Here is a 20579-nt window from a genome sequence, read left to right on the forward strand (position 1 = left end):
GGAGACCGATTTTTGCCCCCTCTCCCCATTTATTTTTTTTTCTAAAGACAAAGATTGTTTTGCAGCACTGGGGCTTCTCAGCCTTGTCATTATGTTTGGGTGCCTTGCTTGGGGCATAAGGGCTGAAATGGTTTCAATGGTTTGTCATCTACACTTGGAATTTAAAGTGTCTCCCAAGATACTTTCCCTCTCTGCCCCTGCCCTGTGTGTCCTATCCCAACACCCACCCCCTGCCTTGACCTTCCTCCAGCAATTCTAGTCATTTAGCTCTGACTTTCCTTAATGTTTTTTTGTGCCACTTTTCTAAAATACTTGGGCTTCAGATATGTGCCCCAGGATGCATGTTCTCTTGTTCTGCTCAGCCTGATTTCAGTGTCCCTTACATGGCAGATGCTCTACGCTTGACATCTCTGAACTGAAATCTTTACTTACATCTAAGCAATTTCCACTGCTACTCCCTCGATTCCAACCTAAATGAAGATTTGCAGTCATAATTTGGTATTCTGGTAAATTCTTGATGCTCAGAAGATATGTGAGCAGGACAGAGGACAGGTCATAACTTGAAAACTAGATGAATGGGGATGGGAAACTTGCTCTGTCTTTAATTATCTGGTTTTTTTTTTTAAGATAAGAGGTTCTGTAAATAAAGTTTCTTGATTACTATTAATAATGAGTGTTTTAGAATGGGATATAAGACTAAGCATTTTTCATAGTATTCTTTTTGGCTTAGGTTTACAGCCCTGAAGATTTTTAAGAACATCTATAATGAACTTGCATGAAAAGAGCTTTTATGTGCCTGCAATGAGATTGAACGCTCTATGAGATCATCCTAAAGTACTTTCATCAAGAGATATTGCTTTTTTTATTAGCTCATTTAACTTATATTTTTGTTGCTGGACTCTTTCTAAAACCTGTACTGTGAGCTTCAGAATTCATGAAGTTACTTTCCTCTGGATTTACCTCATTGCTGATTGACTTGGGTGCCTCAGAAGATGGCAGTTCTTTGTGAAGCTGTCTGCAGTTGGGGTGATTACAAGAAGTTGCTCTTTGTAAATTTGCTGGCATTTAATAATGTGGGACTCAGAGATACTGTAGTCAATGTAAAACATAATGAAGACATAAATGGAAGTCTTTGAAGATCAAGTGTCAAATGTGTAGGAAGATGTGGGATATGGATTATGAGCAAATGAGGGAGCAATAAAATTAAATACATAGATCATGAAGCTGAGCAATTCAGAAGCCAGAGGCTGTGTTGACAGCAAAGGAGATTGGAAGAAACTAAAAAGCCAAAGGATTGAATTGCAAAGTGTTCAATAGCTACAGCTATGCTCAGAATCATAGACTTGTTTCATTTGGAAAAGAGCTTTGGGATCATAGAATCCAGCTGTTAACCTAGTTCTGCCCAGTCCACCACTAAACCATGTACTGAACTGCCCCATCTTTTAGAGGGATGGCCCCCACACATCCAATGAAGGATAAAGATTTTCTTTAGCCCTCCATTGCTTTCTTATGTATTTATGAAAATATTTTATTGTCTTTTACAGCAGTATACAATTAAGTTCTAGCTGAGTTTTGAGCCTTCTAATTTTCTCCTTGCATAACCGCATAATATCCTTGTAGTCATAGTTTGAAATCAGTTCAAACTCTTGGTACTTGTTAATCTGTCTCATCAAGCTTGTGAGATTTGTTTTAAATTTTGAAAATGGGTAACTTTTAATGTGGGGTTTTAGCTTTGTAGGGGTGGGAATTACAAAATCCTGAATCTTTAATTTATCTTGTGTTTTTGCCACATGTTATAACAGTTGTATAATAATTTAATGCATTCAAGAATTGCCTGTGGCAGCAAAATAATCTTTGAGTGAAATTCCCTTAGTATCGCTGTGTGTTTAAGCCAGAGCTGTTAATTAGCTGTATGGATGGTAAATTTTCAGGTATTTTCCTAAATGTTATGTTCCAGATGAAAATAACTTCATTTTCTAGACCAGCCTGTTAAGAAGCAATATTTTGGAATTTTATTCCATGCCAGGTCTTTGGAGTTGGCTGTGTGTTAATGTTATTGACAAAATGGTTTATATTATTGGCTGCCTTCTCTAGAGAAGCAGATTTTTAGATGCCTGCCCAAAGCTCTATTTGCAAGTATGATTACCCATTCTGTATTGAACAGAGGTCAAGATGACCGATGCTTTTCACAGAATCATGGAATGAAACAAGTTGCAAGGGCCCACAGTGGATCATCTGGTCCATCCTCCCTGCTCCACCAGGGTCATCCCAGAGCACAGATTTGCATCCAGACAGTTCTTGAAATCTCTAGGGAAGGCAGACTCCACAACCTCTCTGGGCAACCTGTTCCAGTGCATGCACAGCAAAGAAGTTCTTTCTTATATTCCCAAATTTCCCTCAAGCTTTCTAGCTTTCTCAGATTTCCTCTCTTTTATTTATTTTGTATTCTAATTGTCTCTGTATAATTACTATTTCTTTATAGTGATATTTAATGTGCCTTCCTAATTATGTTAAGCACTTAATTAGTGTATTAATTTTTGTTGAAGCCAGTATTGAAAGCTCATTAGTTTATTTTAAAGGTGGCCTTATGCAACCTATATAATGATGCTATTTCTTATGCACTTTTTTTTTTTTGCCCCCCCAGGTAGAAGATGGAAGCAAAGCTGCAGCTGTGGACAAGTTACTGGCTGGGGATGAAATTGTTGGCATCAATGACGTGGGCCTGTCTGGCTTCCGACAAGAAGCAATCTGTCTGGTGAAAGGCTCACACAAGACACTGAAGCTCGTTGTGAAAAGGTAAGCTTGTGTCCTTGGCTGGAACACCAAATGTGTTTCAGCCTATAAGCCACTGAGCAACTAAATTTGCCAAGATTTGGCAAGTTAATGACTTTCATTCAGTGTTATTAATGTGCATATTATGTGGTGTTCAACTCGTCCTTAAACACAGACTCTTTATGGATCCAGTGTGGAGAGAGGCAGCCTATTGATCGGGGCAAAACCCAAAGCAGTATATTCTGTGAGTGCTGTGATGTGATGTGATGTGATGTGATGAGTCAGGACACTGCCTCTGTCCTCCTGAGGCGCAGTGCCCAAAGGCTGTCAGCCCTGCTTCCCTGCCTTTGCTGTGCAAAGTCACACCCTCATACTGTGCAATACTCCCTAGTGCATCTGCCACACCGGCCAGTTGTGCTGTGAGGAGTGGGTTACATGGGAAACTTTTGGAAAAGCACTTACCTACTCTGAACGTATTTGAGGTCTCAAGCATTTCATAAGTGGTTTGCATAAAGGGTACTTTCAGTTGGTTATTAGTGAAGGGGAAAAGTGAAGTGGTTTATCAAAACAGAACACATTTTTGGTATGAAAACTTTTTGACATTTTGACTTGTGACTTTAAATTCACACAACTTTTGCTAGCTTGAATTAAAAATAATTTTCATAAAATATTTTTGACAGAAGTGAACCAATGTTAAAGTAGCTAAATCTTGTAATTGCTGAAAAAAATTCCACCCAGGGAATCTGAACAATATGATCTTTGTTAGTAATTTCCTACTCTGGTGTATCAGAACTTTCTAGTTAATTAGTTTTATCAAATTATACCAGCCAGTCTTTTGTGTGAGAATTTGTTAGAATCTAAAATTAATTTTGATGCAACACAGAAAATGCCAAGACCTTGAACTTGAGCTTGACAGGTATGATGATCCAGTCCATAAATGACTGAGGTTGTCTCAAACACGGACAGTCTTTTGTGAAATAGCACTGATAGGTAAGAGAGGTACAAAAGTGTGCTTTTCACCTTTGGTTTTAGAAGGTATTTTGATAGAAGGAATTATGGGAACCAGGAGCTCTTTCACAGCTGATAGTGTATATCTTCAACAATAGCTACTTCCAGAGGCTCTCACCAAATTTTTGTAGCATTGGGGCTAATAAATGCAAAATAAAATACATTCACAACTACCATAAATCATGTTGATGTTCAGCAGTTCCAACTTATGCTGGCTATTCCAGTGAAAGCACTTGTTGGCAGAGGTTACATCAGTTGTTCCTGTCAGAGAAAGGGAGAACTTCAGGGTTGAGAAGTTTTATAGACACTGAAGAATCTGCCAAGACAGCAAGACTTAATTACCAAGAAAAGCTTCAGGCCGAGTAGAAAGATTCCCTCTCTTGGTGCTTTTCAATTTTATGACAGTAATTTGCTTAGAATCTGAATTCTGGTCTATCTTTGGAAATGGCAGCAGGTTTGGTGCCTCATGAGAGGCACAGCTGTGTCATTCTTGTTACTCATACCACATGGCTCTCTACTACCATCTGAAAGTAGGTTGCAGTGATGTGGGGGCCAGTTTCTTCTACTGTGACTGCAGTGAGAGGACAAGAGGAAATGGCCTTAAGATGGGAAAATCACATTAGATAGTAGAAAAAAACTTTTCACCAATAGGGTCGTTAGGCATTGGAATGGGTTGCCCAGGGAGGTGGTGGAGTCACTCTCTGTTGTTGGAGTGGTGGATCTGGTGCTGAGTGTTATTTTAGTGCTTTAGGGGTTACCACGGTAGTGCTGCGTGAACAGTTGGACTGGATCTTTTAAAGGTCTCTTTCAGCATTGATGATCCTATGATTCACTTCATGCATGTGATTTTTGTAACAGCTAATCAAGTGCTGGGGGTTTGTGGCCGTTCTCTGCAGGCAGCAGAGCCCCACTGGTGTACATGCCCCTGAGCACTTCAGTGCAAAACTGATGGATTTTCATCAGTCCTTTATCATCCCTCCCATTTTCCTTCCTTAGCATGTGTGCAGTGGTCAAAAACAAGCTAACTGGTCTAGCCAAGAGGCTGCAGCAGTGGCTTTGTTAGAGAAAACATTATTGTCTGAAATTCATTAAGAGCTTCCATAGCTTCCAAACGAGGCAATAGCCTTTGGGTCATTGACATGCCTGCATAATATTAGATAAATTTTCATAAAACTTACTGAATGAAACTAGCTGGGGCTTTTGTCTTGTTTTTTTAACTTTGCTCTTGCTCTTGGAAAGTTGCCCTAGGACATCAGTCCTTTTGATGGTCAGAAACCTTTTAACTTCCAGTCTCATTTTGTTCTTGGCCAACTTGTTCTCATGCACTACTGTCCCTGTGCTGAAATAACTTTTCCTGTTGGCAGTTGAAATGATGCAGGTTTTTGTAAAGGTCTTGTTGCATGCTTTCTTTCAGAAGTTATGGTTTGAACAACAGTATTACTTTTGTTTTGTTTGCCCTAAATGTTAAGCTGAATTTTTATGAGTATTTTAAACAGTTGTGTGTTTAAGCAAACCAGTTGTTTAGTCTTTGTGTGAGCACTCCTGCAGGTCTGGATTGAATTGGATCAGGGAACTGATCTGACTACAAAATTACTTGAGTAAGTAGGTTTTCAGCTGGGAAGGACCATCACTTTTCAGAGGTAGCCTGCATTTTAATCAATTGCAGCAATCTTCAAATGGCTGTTGTAGCATTTTTAGATCACACTTACTGTTACATTTTTAGATCCATGCTTACTGTTCCCTGGGGAGACTGGGAACAGTCCTACAATTTCCGTTCATTGTAGAAATAGAAGATGAGGTATTGATCTGCAAGTCATTTTACCATCTTTTGTCTGCTTGCCCTGTGTCCTTTGTCTAGCACTGTGGTGGCTCTCTGTAGCATTGGTTTAACATTTTATTCTCTGTGGTGTCAGTGTGATAATCTGCAGCACAGAATAGACAGAAGGTTTGAAGTTCAACTCAATCCTGAAGCTTAAGAGAATCTTTGTTTTAATCATGTTGTTTTTCCTATCTCTGAGCGTTAATGTACATAACCAAGATCTAGATTTTATGTGGAAAACATTTTTCCTTGTTTGTCTTACCTATTTGTATACTGATCTAGAAGTGAAGAGCAGACTTCTAAAAATCTATTATGTTATGGAAAAATTACTTCTTAACAAAATACTTGTGGAAAGTAGAGAACTTCCCTTGCTATAATGTCAGTATAATTATAATATATGTCAGTATAATTGATATATACTATAATTATACTGACATTATTTGCCACTGCTGAGAAGTGTGTCCATGGAAAATTTCTTCTCAAAGCAGTAGAGCTACAGCCTGATCCTATGTTGATCTAACTGTGTGTAGGAAACAGTAGGACATGCTATTGTCTGTTTAGAAGTCTAATGTACCTACAGAAAAGACCAAGGGAAAATCTTTTAGTGAGAGTAATGTGTTTCATTCACAACAATTACTTTGTGTCTGTGACAAGGATTTCTTAAAGGTCTTTGATTTTCTGCAGTGGTAGCTGGCTTCCAAAAAATTGTATTTGCTTGTTATTTTTAAAGAATATGATTCTTAACCCACACAGGGAACATAACACTGGTTTTTAATAAAACTGTCTGCAGTCCCACATACCATAAGTGTGTTGGCTATCAGCATATATACTTGGCTGTATTTTCTGGAAGCATTGCATAGTTGTGGTCTAAACCAAATCAGGACTGTGCAACTGGCTCAACAACAAACATGGCAATTATGTGGCTTACATATATTGATGGTAGAACAAGTGCAGTGTACTTTCAGTCCTGATTAAAATAGGACTCAGGAGGCTTCATGTTATTTTCTCAAGTGGATTTGTAGAAACAATACATCTTAATTGTGTGCTAGTTCTTCAATGTAATACTGAGTAATTTCCTTTCCTAGGAAAATGGTAAGCAGACTGTGTTTAGGACATTTCTTACAGGAATTACACGAGAATTTATTTTGTTTAGAAATGGTGTGCATATCTGCATACAAATGAAATTGCTCTGAGTGTCGATACTGAATGTTGATGTTGAGGTGATTGCCATATTCTGTGTACTTTGATTATTTTGCATATATTTCTAACTTAAATTCCTTTCATTACCTACCATCTTCATTTTTTTGCTGCAGCTGTGGACAAGTTACTGGACATAAGCATATATTACAGATTTTTCACTATGCATTCATGAGACACATTAAACTGTTAAAAATTGGCACATAGAGGTGAGGCTTTCATGTGTTATTTATTAAAGGCAGGGTGAGATTTCCACTTCTGGGAGTCACCCTAAGAAGTTACATGGGTTGTCCTCTTGGCTGCTTGCGTCCTCTGTTAGCAGCAGTCGAAGTGGGTGGGCGAGAGAAGGAGCAGCCTCTTTTCCACAGGGCCTGCTAGTGATGAGAAGCTGGAATTCGTTTAACTTGGCCAGCTTTGTAGTTCTAAAGTTCTGTACTTTGGCCACATTGTGTACATATGAGGACTCGTTGGGTTTTTTTCTTTTCTGTAGCATTTTGGTGTTGTGCCTTCATGTTGTTGAAGTGCAAGGTCTCTTTGCAATGCTGAGGAAGTCCCTTGTTAAAGGAGAGAGAAAGAGTGGAAGCAAACACACTTGTCATTGGAAGGGTGGTATGAATGCTGACATTACTGTGCAAAATCCTAACAAGGGAAGTGACTTTGAAGATACTTGTGCTATAAACACCTAGACGTGGAAAGCTAGAGTTACTTGAATTTGCATGGCACTTCATGAAGACAGTCAACTCTTAATTAAAGCACAGAAGAAGGAATTTTTAATGAATGTCTTGAGGGCTCCAAGATTGTACAGTGCTGTTTCAAACACCTGAGACCTGGGCAGAAATCTGTGAATAAAAGTCTTGACAGTCATTTACAACATTCAGTTGGGAGTTCACTGAAACTTGTCACAGTTTGAGCAGAAACCTGCTGAACACCACCACTAACTTTTCTGGGGGAAAGGGATTTTTTTTTTCTGTACAATTACGAGATAGAGATGAAGGACTGTGAATTCTGTCTCTTACCTGTGTTTGGCCTTGATACTTCTATTTTCATAGGTACCAAAATGGTATAGGAAACAATCTGCAAAATTAGATGTATACTAAGCTACTTTTAAACATTTAGTATATTATTTTGTCTGTGGTTATAGTTGAGCATTGCTCAATAAACCAAATGCACTTGTGGAGAACCACTGTTGATTACAAGTGAAATCTAATTTGTCTTTCAATTAGATTTCATTTCTTCTGGAACTGGGGTATGTTAGGGCAAAACAAATAGCAGTGGTTTCTCTCTTGTTGCCCAGTAGCCATAATTCCTCCTTTTTAAATATTGACTTTGGCCTTCACTGACCAAGAATGGTTTGTTTTGGATTTTTAAATTTTTTTTTCTAATTCCTGTATTTTCAACCAAACTTTGGAAATGTAAAATTGGGAAACTGTAATAGGGCTTTCCAGGGCTGTATCCACATACATGTACAAGTGGACAGGTGTGATAGCCCCTTGTCACCCGTGTTTATTGAACTGACAGCTGTGTAGCAGGATGTGCCACTGCAGATATTTGGGAGTGGGTATTTGTAACAGACACACACAACTTTGAAGTTCAAGGCATGAACATTTCTGTGGGACTACAGTTGGTGGAAGGGCTGGGCACTTTTTAACTCCCACTTTGCAAATTCATTTGAGAGGTGAGTTAGTACATTCCTGTGGCCCCCTCTTTTGCTCTCAGCAGGATGGGCAGGTGTAAATGTGTGTCAGGTATGGACACATGCACTGCTCCCAGCCAGGCCTGGTGATGGAGAGGGGAGTAAGCCACATGTTTCAGGATTTGTGACACGGCATGACCAGGCTAGGGTACCTCTTTGTCTCCTTTGCTGCTGCCAGGGAGGTGCCATGGCTCACAGTGGGGTGGCAGGAACCAGATAGGCACAAACATGGTGCATCAGGCAAACTGCACAGCACCTCCAGGCCCAGCTCAGGAGGACCTTGGGGTGGATGTCCTGTGCTTTAAGGAGTGTCAGTAATCCCAGCAGGATCTTTCTCTGCAGGAATGTTTGATGGAGCATCTGCCAAATAAACCACCCTGTACACACATGCTCAGTTGGGGCACACAGAGCAGACCAGCCCATATGGAGGTCCCCTCCTGCTCAGGTTTGCTTTCCAGCTTCAACATGGGCAAGCGCAAGGCTGGCTGGGCCTCCACTGTGCTCCTCATCCTTCAACTCTGTGATCCTGCACTACTGATGGAAGGGGAATGGACATGACAAAAGAAGGAACACACACTTCCATCTTATATTTTCAGCAAATTATACCTTAGAAAAGCCCTGATGAGCACCATTTGTCCTGGTTGCATCACAGTCGCTTAACCCAACGCATTAACAGTGTGAATCCACATTCCCTTTGCTGTAACCCTAGCAATACTACCCGGGATGTCTCCCATGCCAACTGCCTCTTTGGTGGGGTTGTACATCTAAAAAGCACTTTTATTTCCTAATTTTCTGCCCACCTCACTTGCTTCTTGGTTGCATTAATATGATTTGATTAATGCTATTAATGACACAGTGATGGATGCTTGAGGTGATTGTAAGCTTTAGTTCTCCAGTTGTTGGTGTATTGTCCCTGGTTTCAAAGAGCAAGTTGTTGTCCTGTGATTTTGGATGTTTGTCTTATACAGCTGTCAGGCTTCTCTCAAATACTTATGTCATGACTGACATGTTTTTGTTTTGGGACAACTTCCATAATTTATTTCTTGGCAAATCTAAAAAAATCTGCCCTGTAAAGCTTAAATAACAAAAAGCCAAAATGACAACAGATGTCACAATATTTTACCAAGGCAACTCTGTTAGGACAATGTTTGGGCTACTAGGAAGGGCACAGACATTTCCTTGTAGGTAAAAGGAATATTCTGTAATTTGAATTGTAATAACTGTAATAAATGCTTATTCAAAAGGTTACTTGTGGCAGTGCTATTTGGTATTTTAAGTAATTACCAAAATTGGGCAACATAGCTTTTTTGTGGAATGGGATATCCATCAAACAGTAACAACTGGTGAGTCATGACTGCATTTTAGTAGTGGGTTTTTTCCCTTCAATCATGCATGTACTTGTCAGAATGGTTAATTTTGAGCATGAGTAGTCTCATCCAACTTAGTAAGAGCACTCACATGACTGAAAATAAAAAAAGTAAAGAAGTGCTTATGGGATCTAACCGTAGCTTTTACAAGGTGGTACATTGGAGTTATTCTGAAAACTGCCTTCCACTTGTGAACTTCATTGTAGGTGCTGGAAACTCTAATATGTAGGCCCTTGCATGAGAGAGAAGAGAACAAGATAGCCTTCTAAACTTTGGGGATCTGAAGATTTACTCATTTCACATAATACTTTTGCATGCCCACACAGATAATTCTGTGTTCTATAATACTGTAGATATCTTCAGACTCCTGACTGAAAAACAGAATTATAAACACATCTATTAAACACCAAATGAATAATCTTTTTATGTCAGAGATGATCTTTGCATGTTGAAGGCATGCTTCTGTGTATGTTCTATATGTTCTGAAATAATTAATTGTTTGGGGCTGCTCTTAAGCACCTTAGAGTCTTGGGTTTTTTAACACTAGTTAAGGATGTGGAGATATACATGTCCAATTTCAAGAGAGAAGGAATAATACTCCTATTTCAGGGTGTTGCAGTTTTCTCCTTGTGGAAATTTTATTTTAGGTTACATATTTCCCATCCTGAGGATTAAATGATTGACAAGTTGGCACTTGGCACTTCTTACATGTTTCAGCATCAAGTATCTCCCATATTGAGTGTAGAGATTTTATGCTCTACTTGCTCAAGTAACTACATGTAACACCTTTCAATTTGAGAAGATTATAAAGAAGTTTTAAAATAATTTCTGAATCCAACCCTTAACTTCAGAAATGTGACCACTTGAAAGAAGGGCAGGAATGCAATAGTGTTGCTGATTTAGTTACTGAATAACTGAAGAAATTTACATCTTATCTCCTGCACAAGAAACTCAGGATATTTTATGGTCGATTCTACTGAATCTGCATAATACTGGATCACCTGGCAAAGCAAAGTCTGGCACAGAGTCACAGCTGCCACACTGCTGAGTTATACAGCCCTTGTGCTTTTAGGCCAGCTTCACATCGAGTGCGGAGGAAGGACAGAATGACAAAAGCCATAGTTTGGGGAAATTTCTGATGGGTTGTAATCACAACCAGAGTCAGTTCTTTAATCTGGCTCATGGAGCAGCCTTGGCAGCAGATGGGCAGCTGAACCAGGGCTGGCATGTGATGGGGAAGAAATCACTCTGGGGGATGGTAACTGGTCTGGCATAGGTCATGTCAGAGCAAAATTGCTTTCTCAGGTAAAACCTGAACCCTGCCAGCTTGTGGCACAGTTCTTTGTAGAGGCTCTGTAATTTGCATCATGTGGCTGAAGTGTTTTAACCAAGATGGAGACAAAGTAGGGCTGGGCTGTCTCCTGAAATGCCCTGGGAAGAGGAATTCCCTTTCCCCATTCCTGTTTTTGGGTCACCTTGGACGTGGTGAGGTAAATTACAGCTGAAATCAGTGTGGGAAAACACCACACCTGTGTAGAAAGACCAGTGTTTGGAATGTGGTTTCTGAGGAACCTCAAGTCCTTTGGGATGGCTATTGAAGGGTAAGCTTATTGTGGTGAGTGTCTGGGAGGCAAAACACACCTGTTGTTTCTGGCCACAGCAGCACCAGGGCTTCTGTGGCTGTGTGCCCCAAGGATGTGGCAAGTTCCTTCTTGCTGAAGGCAGCATTTCAGGCTGGCACAGGCAGCCCTGGGCTGCTCTGGCATTCACTCTGCCCATCCTGGCAGGAGGGAATGTGTCTGAAGGCTGCTCTGCTTCCGGCTCCTTCACCTCAGCCCAAAACCCCTTGTTTGGACTCCTGCTGCTGCTGTTAGCATTGTCCTGTCAGAGGCTGCGTATTTCTTCATATTCAAATAACGCTTATTTTATATTTACCTTAAAGGTTGATTTCTTTAGCACTTAACATGGCATGATAATTTCTAAGATACTTGAAAATAAATCCTGCCAGAACCAATTTATTCAATGTGTGAAGCTCTTTAGATGTTTTCCAATGATAAATACTCATTATAAATGTTCTGTTATCCTTCTGAGGAATTCTGATAAATTATGGTAAAAACTGAGGTAAGAAAGTGACATCAGGAGTTTAATGCTATCTAGCCATCAAAAGGTAGTAGAATGTGCAAAAAATAAGGATGAGGGAAAAATATTTATGTAGCTTATATAATATGCCATAAATCCCAAGAGCAATACTTTTATCTCAGACATCCACATGTGTATCTCTAGTTACCCAAGGCAGAGCAGGGAAAAACAGTTCCAGAATATGAGAGCTTTTCGTGGTAGTCTATTGTGAATTCAGAAGGCAGGAAGATTTATGGTGTTATACCTCATACAAATTAATACCTCTTTGTTGACAGTGCCTATCTTATTTATAAATGAAATTACTGTTCCATCCTGCTTAAGCCTGTACAGTTGGGCTGAGGAACAAGGAAAACCTGAGCAAACTGTGATGATGAAATCCTGATTTCTTCAAGTTAATGACTGAAGTCTTTAAGGGCACTAGGGTTGATAATTGATTTGCATTTATTTATTTTCACAGACAGAAGCAGAGCGTTTTGTAGGTCTCTTAGTTTCTTTCTATGTAAAATGCAATTAAGAGCATGGGATAGGAAAGGAGCTGCTGTGCTGTGACAAAGTCATACTCCTTCCAGCATTAAAAGAGGCTCTCTGTTGGCTGTAGTGGTGTTGCTGTTTGCTCCATTTTTCAAGTGCAGGATGACTGTCGGCTGGGAGGTCAGACCAGCTGGTTACCTGATACATGGAGGAGAAAACAAGGCAGTGCCACAGGCCCTGTAGGTCTTGCCATGGTTGACAGCAAGGCACAAGGTGATTGTGTAGACATTTGTGTGAATTTTGCCATGTGAGAATGGGGATTTAAGGTAGAAGATGCTGCTTGGCTGAAATTATAGGGGTTTCTACAGATACCCATATAACAGAATTCTGTCAATAACTTTTCTGTCAAAATACTTGTTCAATTTGCCATTGTATGAATACCTGAATATTAATAGGTTGCTTTCATTACGGCTTTCTCTTTTAGAGCCTCCCCTTCCCCCTAGAAGTCTGTAAGTTTAGCATGTGTTTATATTTTTATTTTATTGTTTTTAAGTTCTAGGTCACTTCTTTTTTGGGGATACTTTTTGGAAGTCATTTCCTTTTATGATAAGATACTAGAAGCTGAAATTGCAAAAACAGGAACTCCTCCTGTTTTGCATGGACAAAAGTGCTGCAGTTCCATTTGCTGCTTCCAGGAAAATAAGTTGACTTTGTTGTTATAATTTGTTGGCACTTTTCTTGAAAAGATAAGTAAGAAGGGAGTACAGGGTATTCAGATACTCAGTACACAGAGATCATAAACAACAACAAGGCCTCAGTTTTGTTGTTTTAACTCATTGCATTGAGTTTTAGCTGCAAACATTCAGGAAAAAAACTGGTAATACTAGAAAAGCTGTTTAATTTCAGGTGTTGGAGTGGATCATTTTAAAGGTGTGAAAAATCCAGAAACTGCTGACTAATCTCCCTTTGAAACAAAGAGAGTCAGTGCTCTATCTCAAATTGCACCTTCAAAAATAGAGACATCCAGAATATTTTCTGACTTCTGAAGATCACAGCTATAGCAATTAAACGTCTGAGGTCACTTTTTAAATGTGCAAATAAGACTGCGTAACCACCAGTCTTTATTTTTTTATTACACTGAATAGCTTAAAGTCTGATTTCTCTCTGTGACTGAATCCTTTGCTGGTAGCGCTCTCTTGTGGCTGCTACTTTCATTTAAACGACTTAAGGGATTTCAAAAATATGTATATTATTTAGAAATTTTTGCTTAGGACACAACAGTCTGTGTTGGATAAGCATACTGTGGTGGTTTTGCAAGTTCCTAAATTAAATGTAGTAATATATATTTTAATAATACAGGAAGATCAGTCTAGGCAAAAGTGTCCCAAGCGAGTTTCCCAGAAGATCTCAAAGGGACAGTCATATTGAGCATTCATGTTTTTAACCTCTTTTTTTGGTATATTTTTGGTGAAAAGCCATATGCTTTGCATGGTGGGCAAATAGGGGAGGCTTGGGGGGAAATGAAATCTGCCTTGGCAGCCAGTCAGGTGGAGGAGAGACAGGGATGGGCACCTTCATTAATTGGCTTGATTGCAGATGCTGCTCTTCCTGTGGTGCTGCTCTTGCTGATGAGCAAGTTACTTCCTACAACTTTGGCTATTAAAAGGAATGAAAATTGATTTGGGAGACTTCTCAAGTGAAACTGATATGTGTGTTCCTGGTGAAAACTTGAAAACTTTTCACCCTGATTCTGTGTTTTCTCATTCTGGGGATGGGAAGGGAGAAGATGGGGGGTTAACCCTTGACCTATTCTGGTTTTTAATACAAATTTTTTAGCTGCTGTTTTAATTTTCAGCAAAGAGGCAAAGCCTAGGAGCTCAGATTGTGGTGGGCAGGGGTTTCCTTTGAACTAGGGACATACAGTTTGCTCTTTCAAGAACAGTTACTATTGAGCAGTTGTTTGCTACTGCATAGACTTGATACTATTGGGATTGTGCATCCAGTGTCATAACTTTATAAGCATGTCTGTATTAATACCCAGGGTGTGATGTTGGGTGTAGGCTCCTTTTTTCTTGTATGCTGTAACCCAACAGCACTGAAGTAATGATTCCAGGTTGTTTACTTAGTTGTACCCTCTTAGAGAGGCAGGTTTACACTTGAGATAAGACTTTGAATGAGAGGGATCTTGGCCCCTGACTAAAAAGTTTCTCTTTTGTAGGCTGAACTCTTGTGTGTGGCATTTGTCTGATCACCCATCTTCACTCATCTTTGGATCCTGTATGTCACATAAGCACTGTGATCCAAACTAATCCTAGTTCTTTCAGGGATATTTTTAAAATTTAAAACTAGTCTTCTGGGAAAGCTTTCATAGCAATTATGTGACTGTTTATAGCTGTTTTCCAGCAAATGTACCGCTGTGCTCAGCAGTTTTTCAAGTGAAGGTAAGATGAGCTTGTTTGCTGTTTTGGCTGCAGTCTAGCAGGACAGCTCAGCAGTATCTGATTGCAGATTAAGACTGAAAAGAGGCTTTCTAAAGCAAATTAAAAATCCTATTAGTCAACTGTATTTTGAGGTTCAGGTTTTCTTTTTCTTTAAAATTGAGGAAACAGTAGGTTTTCCTTGTCTCTTACCACTCAATGTAATTCTCATTGTTTTTTTTAGACAACAGATTCAACAGTATCTACCCTATGCAATTTATTCTTCTGTTATGTAGAAAGAGGATGACTTGATTCTGGAAATCCAGGAAAAAAAAGTTCTTTTTTCCCACTTGAATTTTACTTCTCTGTCTTTTCAAATAAGTCACCAAGAATAATATTTGTCAGGTCTGCATCCTCATTAGCACAGCAATAACTCCATGGTTGTTAGACTCTTTCTGAAACATTGTTAGAAAAGCCAGCCATTAAGTCACAGTCTGCCTTTCTGTGGACTGAGTATGCACATGCACACACAGGCATGTGTGTTAATGTTAATAAACAAGGCATCATGCTAGGTTTAGCTTACCTTTATTAAAGGCTACTTCGAAGAAAACCTCATTACCTTTGGTTTAACATCTGTGAGTAATCTGTACTCTCACCTTTATATGAAGTGCAGTTGTTTTTTAATAGAATATATCAATTTGGCTGAGAAGGTTTTAGCCAGATGTCATCTAACTTTCCAGAAGGTTCACACAGTTGAGCTGTTGGACTTCTTTGTAATTTCTAATTGTCATATGCTGTCTTAACTGTATTTCTTATTAAAATCCAAATATATATGCTTGCATAACATGAGACCACTTTTTGCCGTTTAGCCAACCTCCTTCCAGAAGTCTGAGTATTTCTGTAAATCCCCAGAACTTCCAGCTTTTCATTTACAACTGTAAATGCATCCTGCTTTGACCTGTGAGAAGCTGGTCATTTTACACACGCAGGATGGGGGTCAGTCAGTTTGTAAGGATGCTGTGGTGCAATCAGTCCACTCTGTTATAGAACAGAACCAAAAAAATGTATAGTTGCTGTTTATTGTGATGGGTCCGTGAACCTAAGAAAAACATGATTGTGGCACATAGTCCAGTGTGTAAGAAGAAAGTTTATCTTTTTTTCTGCTATGCCAATCCTTAATGGTACAGTATAATTAATATTTTTCATCTTCCCCCAAAGAAACTCTGTGCAGCCTGTTACTGTATCCTTTATATCCTCAGATATAATGATGGTCAACAACCATCAAGCAAGCTTAGCTTACATGTGCAAATCTGGCTAGCAGAAAGGGCTTAATTGTGTGACTGTGGAGTAAAGCTTATTTTTTCAGAAGACTTTTAAAATAAATTGTCCTTTGAAAGAACTCCCCAGAATTTGTAACATCATTCTCCCTGGGGGATGGATGTACCTGTAGGTGATGATTTCCAGTGCCTGCATACTGAGGTGGTTTATTTCTAGGGATGTAACAGGATGCCTCTCTTTTAGGCAAAGTGCTACTCCCTGAGAAGACTGGTTGTTTTTCATGTGTAGGAAAAACATCTGTAACTCTCCACTACCACTGATGATCCATCAGCTCTTAAGAGATTTTCTTTTAGCTTTGTCATCTCATAGGTGACATTAACTTCTTTACAATGTAGCGTCCCAGACCCATCTATTTACCTGGCCGTGCATTTGCTTAGAATATTGGAAAAGGATAGAACAGATCAAACGAACAGTTTCAACAGCATAATGCCAGCGCATTTTACATGCGCCATCTCAAACGCCACTTCAAACGAAAACTAAAAATCCCCTTCCTTCCTTCTCCGTCAGGAACAGTCCTCTGGTTTCATTTTTGGGACTTTGCTCAGCTTTTCCCCGCCGAGCTCCGCAGCCGCGTTCGGCGGCGGAGTCGCGGGTCTGGCTAATCTGAAGCGCTCCGGCTCTTAGCGGGGAGCGCTCACAAGGCTCCTTTGTCAGTCTAATTATATCCCTAAGCTGGCGGCCGCAGATTAGCTCAGGACAGCCGGTGGCAAGGGCTGAGGAGCCCCATGCTCTGCTCGGCCGGCATCGCTCGTATCTGCCGGGGACAGAGCCCGGGAGGGTGCCAGGAGCACCCCCGGTGCCGGCTCGGGCCCTCGGGCCGGTCCCGCTCGGCCGCCGGGAGCTCTGCCTGGAGCCGCAGGGAGGAAGGCACCGCCCAGCACGGAGCCCGGGTAGGTACGGACGGCTCTGCCAGCCTGGACAGGACGAGGGACACTCGGCAGCTCCTCACCCCTTCTTTCCGATGTTGGGATAAGCCAGTGCTCAGGGTGCCTTTCTCTTGGCTTTTTTCTGTCTCTTGTAACTTGTTGGATGAGGGGGATAAAAAAGCTATGCATTGTTGTCTCAAATGCATCCGATTAAATTTTCATTATAGGATTGTTGAAGTGGAGTCTCAGGTGTGGAAGAAGGGAGGTGACTTTGAAAAGAGCGTTTTGTTTTTCTTTCAAATTTGCCTCCCATTTCTCAGGCAGACATGGCTTTCAGTGTGCTTTGTCTTGCTGAGCAAAACCACTCCTCTCCCAGCTGGGCCAGGCACTGGGGTGCTTTGCATTGCTACTTTCTAAGAGGTCTGCAACCAGTTTTGTTGGGTGGTCTCTCCATCCCAGTACGGGATGGAGACAAATGCAGCAGGAGACAAATGCAGCGGCAGAGTCACTATTAGTGGAACTCAAAGTGTCCAGGCCTGAGAGTTTTTACGCCTCAAGCTTTTAGTGGTGTGGAAAGAAAATTTGGTGGACAAAGTTTCCCAGTGAAACTGTGAGCTGTTTGCCAAAATGTACGGAACTTACGCGAGGGTGGAAGGGGATTTTTACGGAACAGTGCAAGAGGAAATGAGTATTTTGATAAATGTGAGACCAAAATGGTTTGTTCTTCATAATAAATCTAAAGAAAGGGTTGTGGGATTTCTGTTTGTAAAGGAGAGGAGTATGAAGTACTGAGCAAAAGTGGGGGGGGGGGGAAACAGCCTAATCATTGACATACACTTGTCTTACACAGTTTGGGGAAGGGGGAGGGAGTTAAATGATTAATTTAGGATATTTTTTTTTGTCACTGCCAGGCAGTCACTGCTTCCAGCTTCTCAAGCACATACATGCTGTGAAGGGGGAGTGCTAGAGCAGCGTGGGCTCAGGATGAGTTTCTGTCTCTATCTTCTTAGTGGGGACCAGACGGGCCAGTCATCTCCATTAGAGAAATCCTTAATCTGGTGAGGCTAATGGACCCTCTCACACAAGAGGGCTGCTCAGGTAGGATGATCTCCCCACTGTATTTGTGGGGAAGGATCCAGAAGAGTTAGGATCAATGTCTGCAGGTTACTGTTGATTTATAATAACATAGTAATACATAGCAGAGCACTGGCACATAAAAACCATCACACATTTCTGTGGCTTCCCTGAACTTTGAGTAAAGCTATAAAATATTAGACATCCATTAGTCACTTGGAGCTCATATGTGGTAGTCAGTATGTCTCAGTGATTTTTTTCTACATGAAGATACCTTTTCTATTCTTTGAGGTTGTTTAGACATCCTTGTGCACAGCTCTGCACCACCCTAGGAGTGTTAAAAGCCAGCTTTGTTTCCCATCTGAAGGTGACTAAATGCAGCACATATAGTGCAAACAGCTGAGAACCCAGAGGTGTGTTCACTGCTCCAAGTTTAGTAATAGTGATGTAGGTACAATTTGCATGTGAATGTAGTCATAGTATCTGTGTGGTCTGTTGTGAGATTGTCTGTAGATACCTTGGTTTATGCAGGAAGAATGCGTAGATGAGCTCAGTTACTAAACTACTTGATCATTTTGGAGGGATGCTGATAATTTCTGCAGCTTTTTAACAAACAAACTTTGGCGGCAGAAGTAACTATTTATGAATATTAACTAGAGAATTTTTTCCTGTATTTTGTCATCAATTGTAACTGATCTGGGCTTGGAAAATTTAGATAATTTCTGATTTGATTTCTGTGTATCAAAGCCCGTTTCAACCTGTGGACATTTATTATTCTACTTTTGCCAGATTTACTCTCTTTAAAACCTACACTTGGTGATAATTAGGGTGGCTAAAGATTGGGATCTGAAGGGATGGTGTGAGCTGGGCTGGAAGAAAAATGATCTATTGAAGATTTGTGTTGTTATTGCTGTGAAGGGCTTCTGTTTTCAATTTTGCTTGGAAAATAGCTTTTATTTTGCTGTGAAGTGACTGAACCCAGCATTCAAGTTCTAATGATGTTAAATTGGGTGCATATCTTGGCACATTCAGTTTCTGTAAAATAAGCCTAAAAACCTAGTTCTCCAACCAAAATCAGCTCTGTTCCAAGAATCCCAGAAATGAGAGTTGTCTGGTCATTATTAATGTTCTAGCTCCAGGTGATTGTGTTTCAGGGCTGCCATATATCTGCTCCAAATGGGGGTTTGTACTTGTTCCCAGTGTATCCAAATCAAGGGAAACAGCTCTGTTTCTCACAGAATGAAATGTCAGAAGATGAAGCAGGACATAGAACCAGCCTCAGCAGAGGATCCAGCTTCTTGCACTTGCCTTTACTGCAGTCCCCATCTCCCCCCTAGGGATGGAGGGCATGGATTGCATTGTTAGGGCCAGGCTCCTACCCACAGGGTGGTAGAGGCTCTCAGAGACAGCATTGTACCTGCCCGTGCAGATTCCTTCTACTTCCATTAAGAGTCTACACAAAATGTTGGAAATATTTGGCCTGAGTTAGTACAGGCATAGGAAGATAGGAAGAGAGTAGCTCATGCTCCAAGAAGTTGCAGGAAAATATCTGCCCTTTGCCAGTGGAGATGGATGTGTAGGTGTTTCAGATTGTGCTGCTGTTTGTTATAATGCTGTTGTGGCCGCAGTCATCAGTTGGAGATTAAGAACGGCATTTAACTTGGAACTAACAATTAATTTCACCTGAAACTTGAGCTGCCCTGGGAGGTAAGGAGGGAGAGGTTACTTGGATGATTGTGCAACTGTAACCACCTTATGCCTTGGGCTTCCAACGTGTTAAAGCAGCTGAGATTTCCTGCCCAAATTATGAGCTCTGTAATGTGCCAAAACTCTAATGTCTGTTTTAATCTGAAAATAGTTTTTTATGACAATAAAAATCCTTTTTATAAACAATGCTGTGTATCAAAGAGTGATTTACAGCTGCATAGCTACCTCAATTCAGTGGAAGAAGTAAAAATTTTTACATGCACTAGTATATGTAATCCAGAAGGGGATTTTCAGAAGAGGAGTTTTTGGGGGAGTTTGGTTTGTTTGGTTTTGGTTTGGTGGGATTTTTTTTCATTTGTGTTTTTGTTGGTTTGTTGGTTTTGTTTTTGTTTGTTGGTTTTGTTTTGGGATTTTTTTGTTGGTTTGGTTTGGGGTTTTTTAATTTTTTTTTTTTTTTTTTGGTAGAGCAGATTTTTCTTTCAAATCTCTATTCTCCTTCTGAGACCAAGATGCCTCAAGGGAAAATTTCTACATGAAAAGCTTATTCGGTTCTTTATTAATGTGGAAAGTAATGTAACTTTTTACAGTATTATACTCATTTTTTGTCTTAGTTATGGCTAAGCCAGAGTAAATGGGTCCTGGATGCTGTGTGATGTGACCAGTATTTATTTGGAAGCTTACTTGGGAATTCCAAGTGTTGTGAGAAGCAGT

At 40.3% G+C, this 20579-nt stretch overlaps 1 protein-coding gene across 3 annotated transcripts in view; it reads left to right on the forward strand.

Moving 5' to 3' along the window:
* SHROOM2 (shroom family member 2) overlaps window positions 1-20579 on the forward strand; it is a 117982-nt gene that overhangs the window by 44942 nt on the left and 52461 nt on the right. For all 3 annotated transcript variants that reach the window (XM_059493746.1, XM_059493742.1, XM_059493743.1), the window contains exon 2: window positions 2645-2796. In XM_059493746.1, coding sequence (XP_059349729.1) covers window positions 2645-2796 — 152 coding nt within the window. The remainder of the gene's footprint in view (window positions 1-2644; window positions 2797-20579) is intronic.

This window comes from Ammospiza nelsoni, chromosome 2 (genome assembly GCF_027579445.1).
Source record: "Ammospiza nelsoni isolate bAmmNel1 chromosome 2, bAmmNel1.pri, whole genome shotgun sequence".
Taxonomy (NCBI): Eukaryota; Metazoa; Chordata; class Aves; order Passeriformes; family Passerellidae; genus Ammospiza; species Ammospiza nelsoni.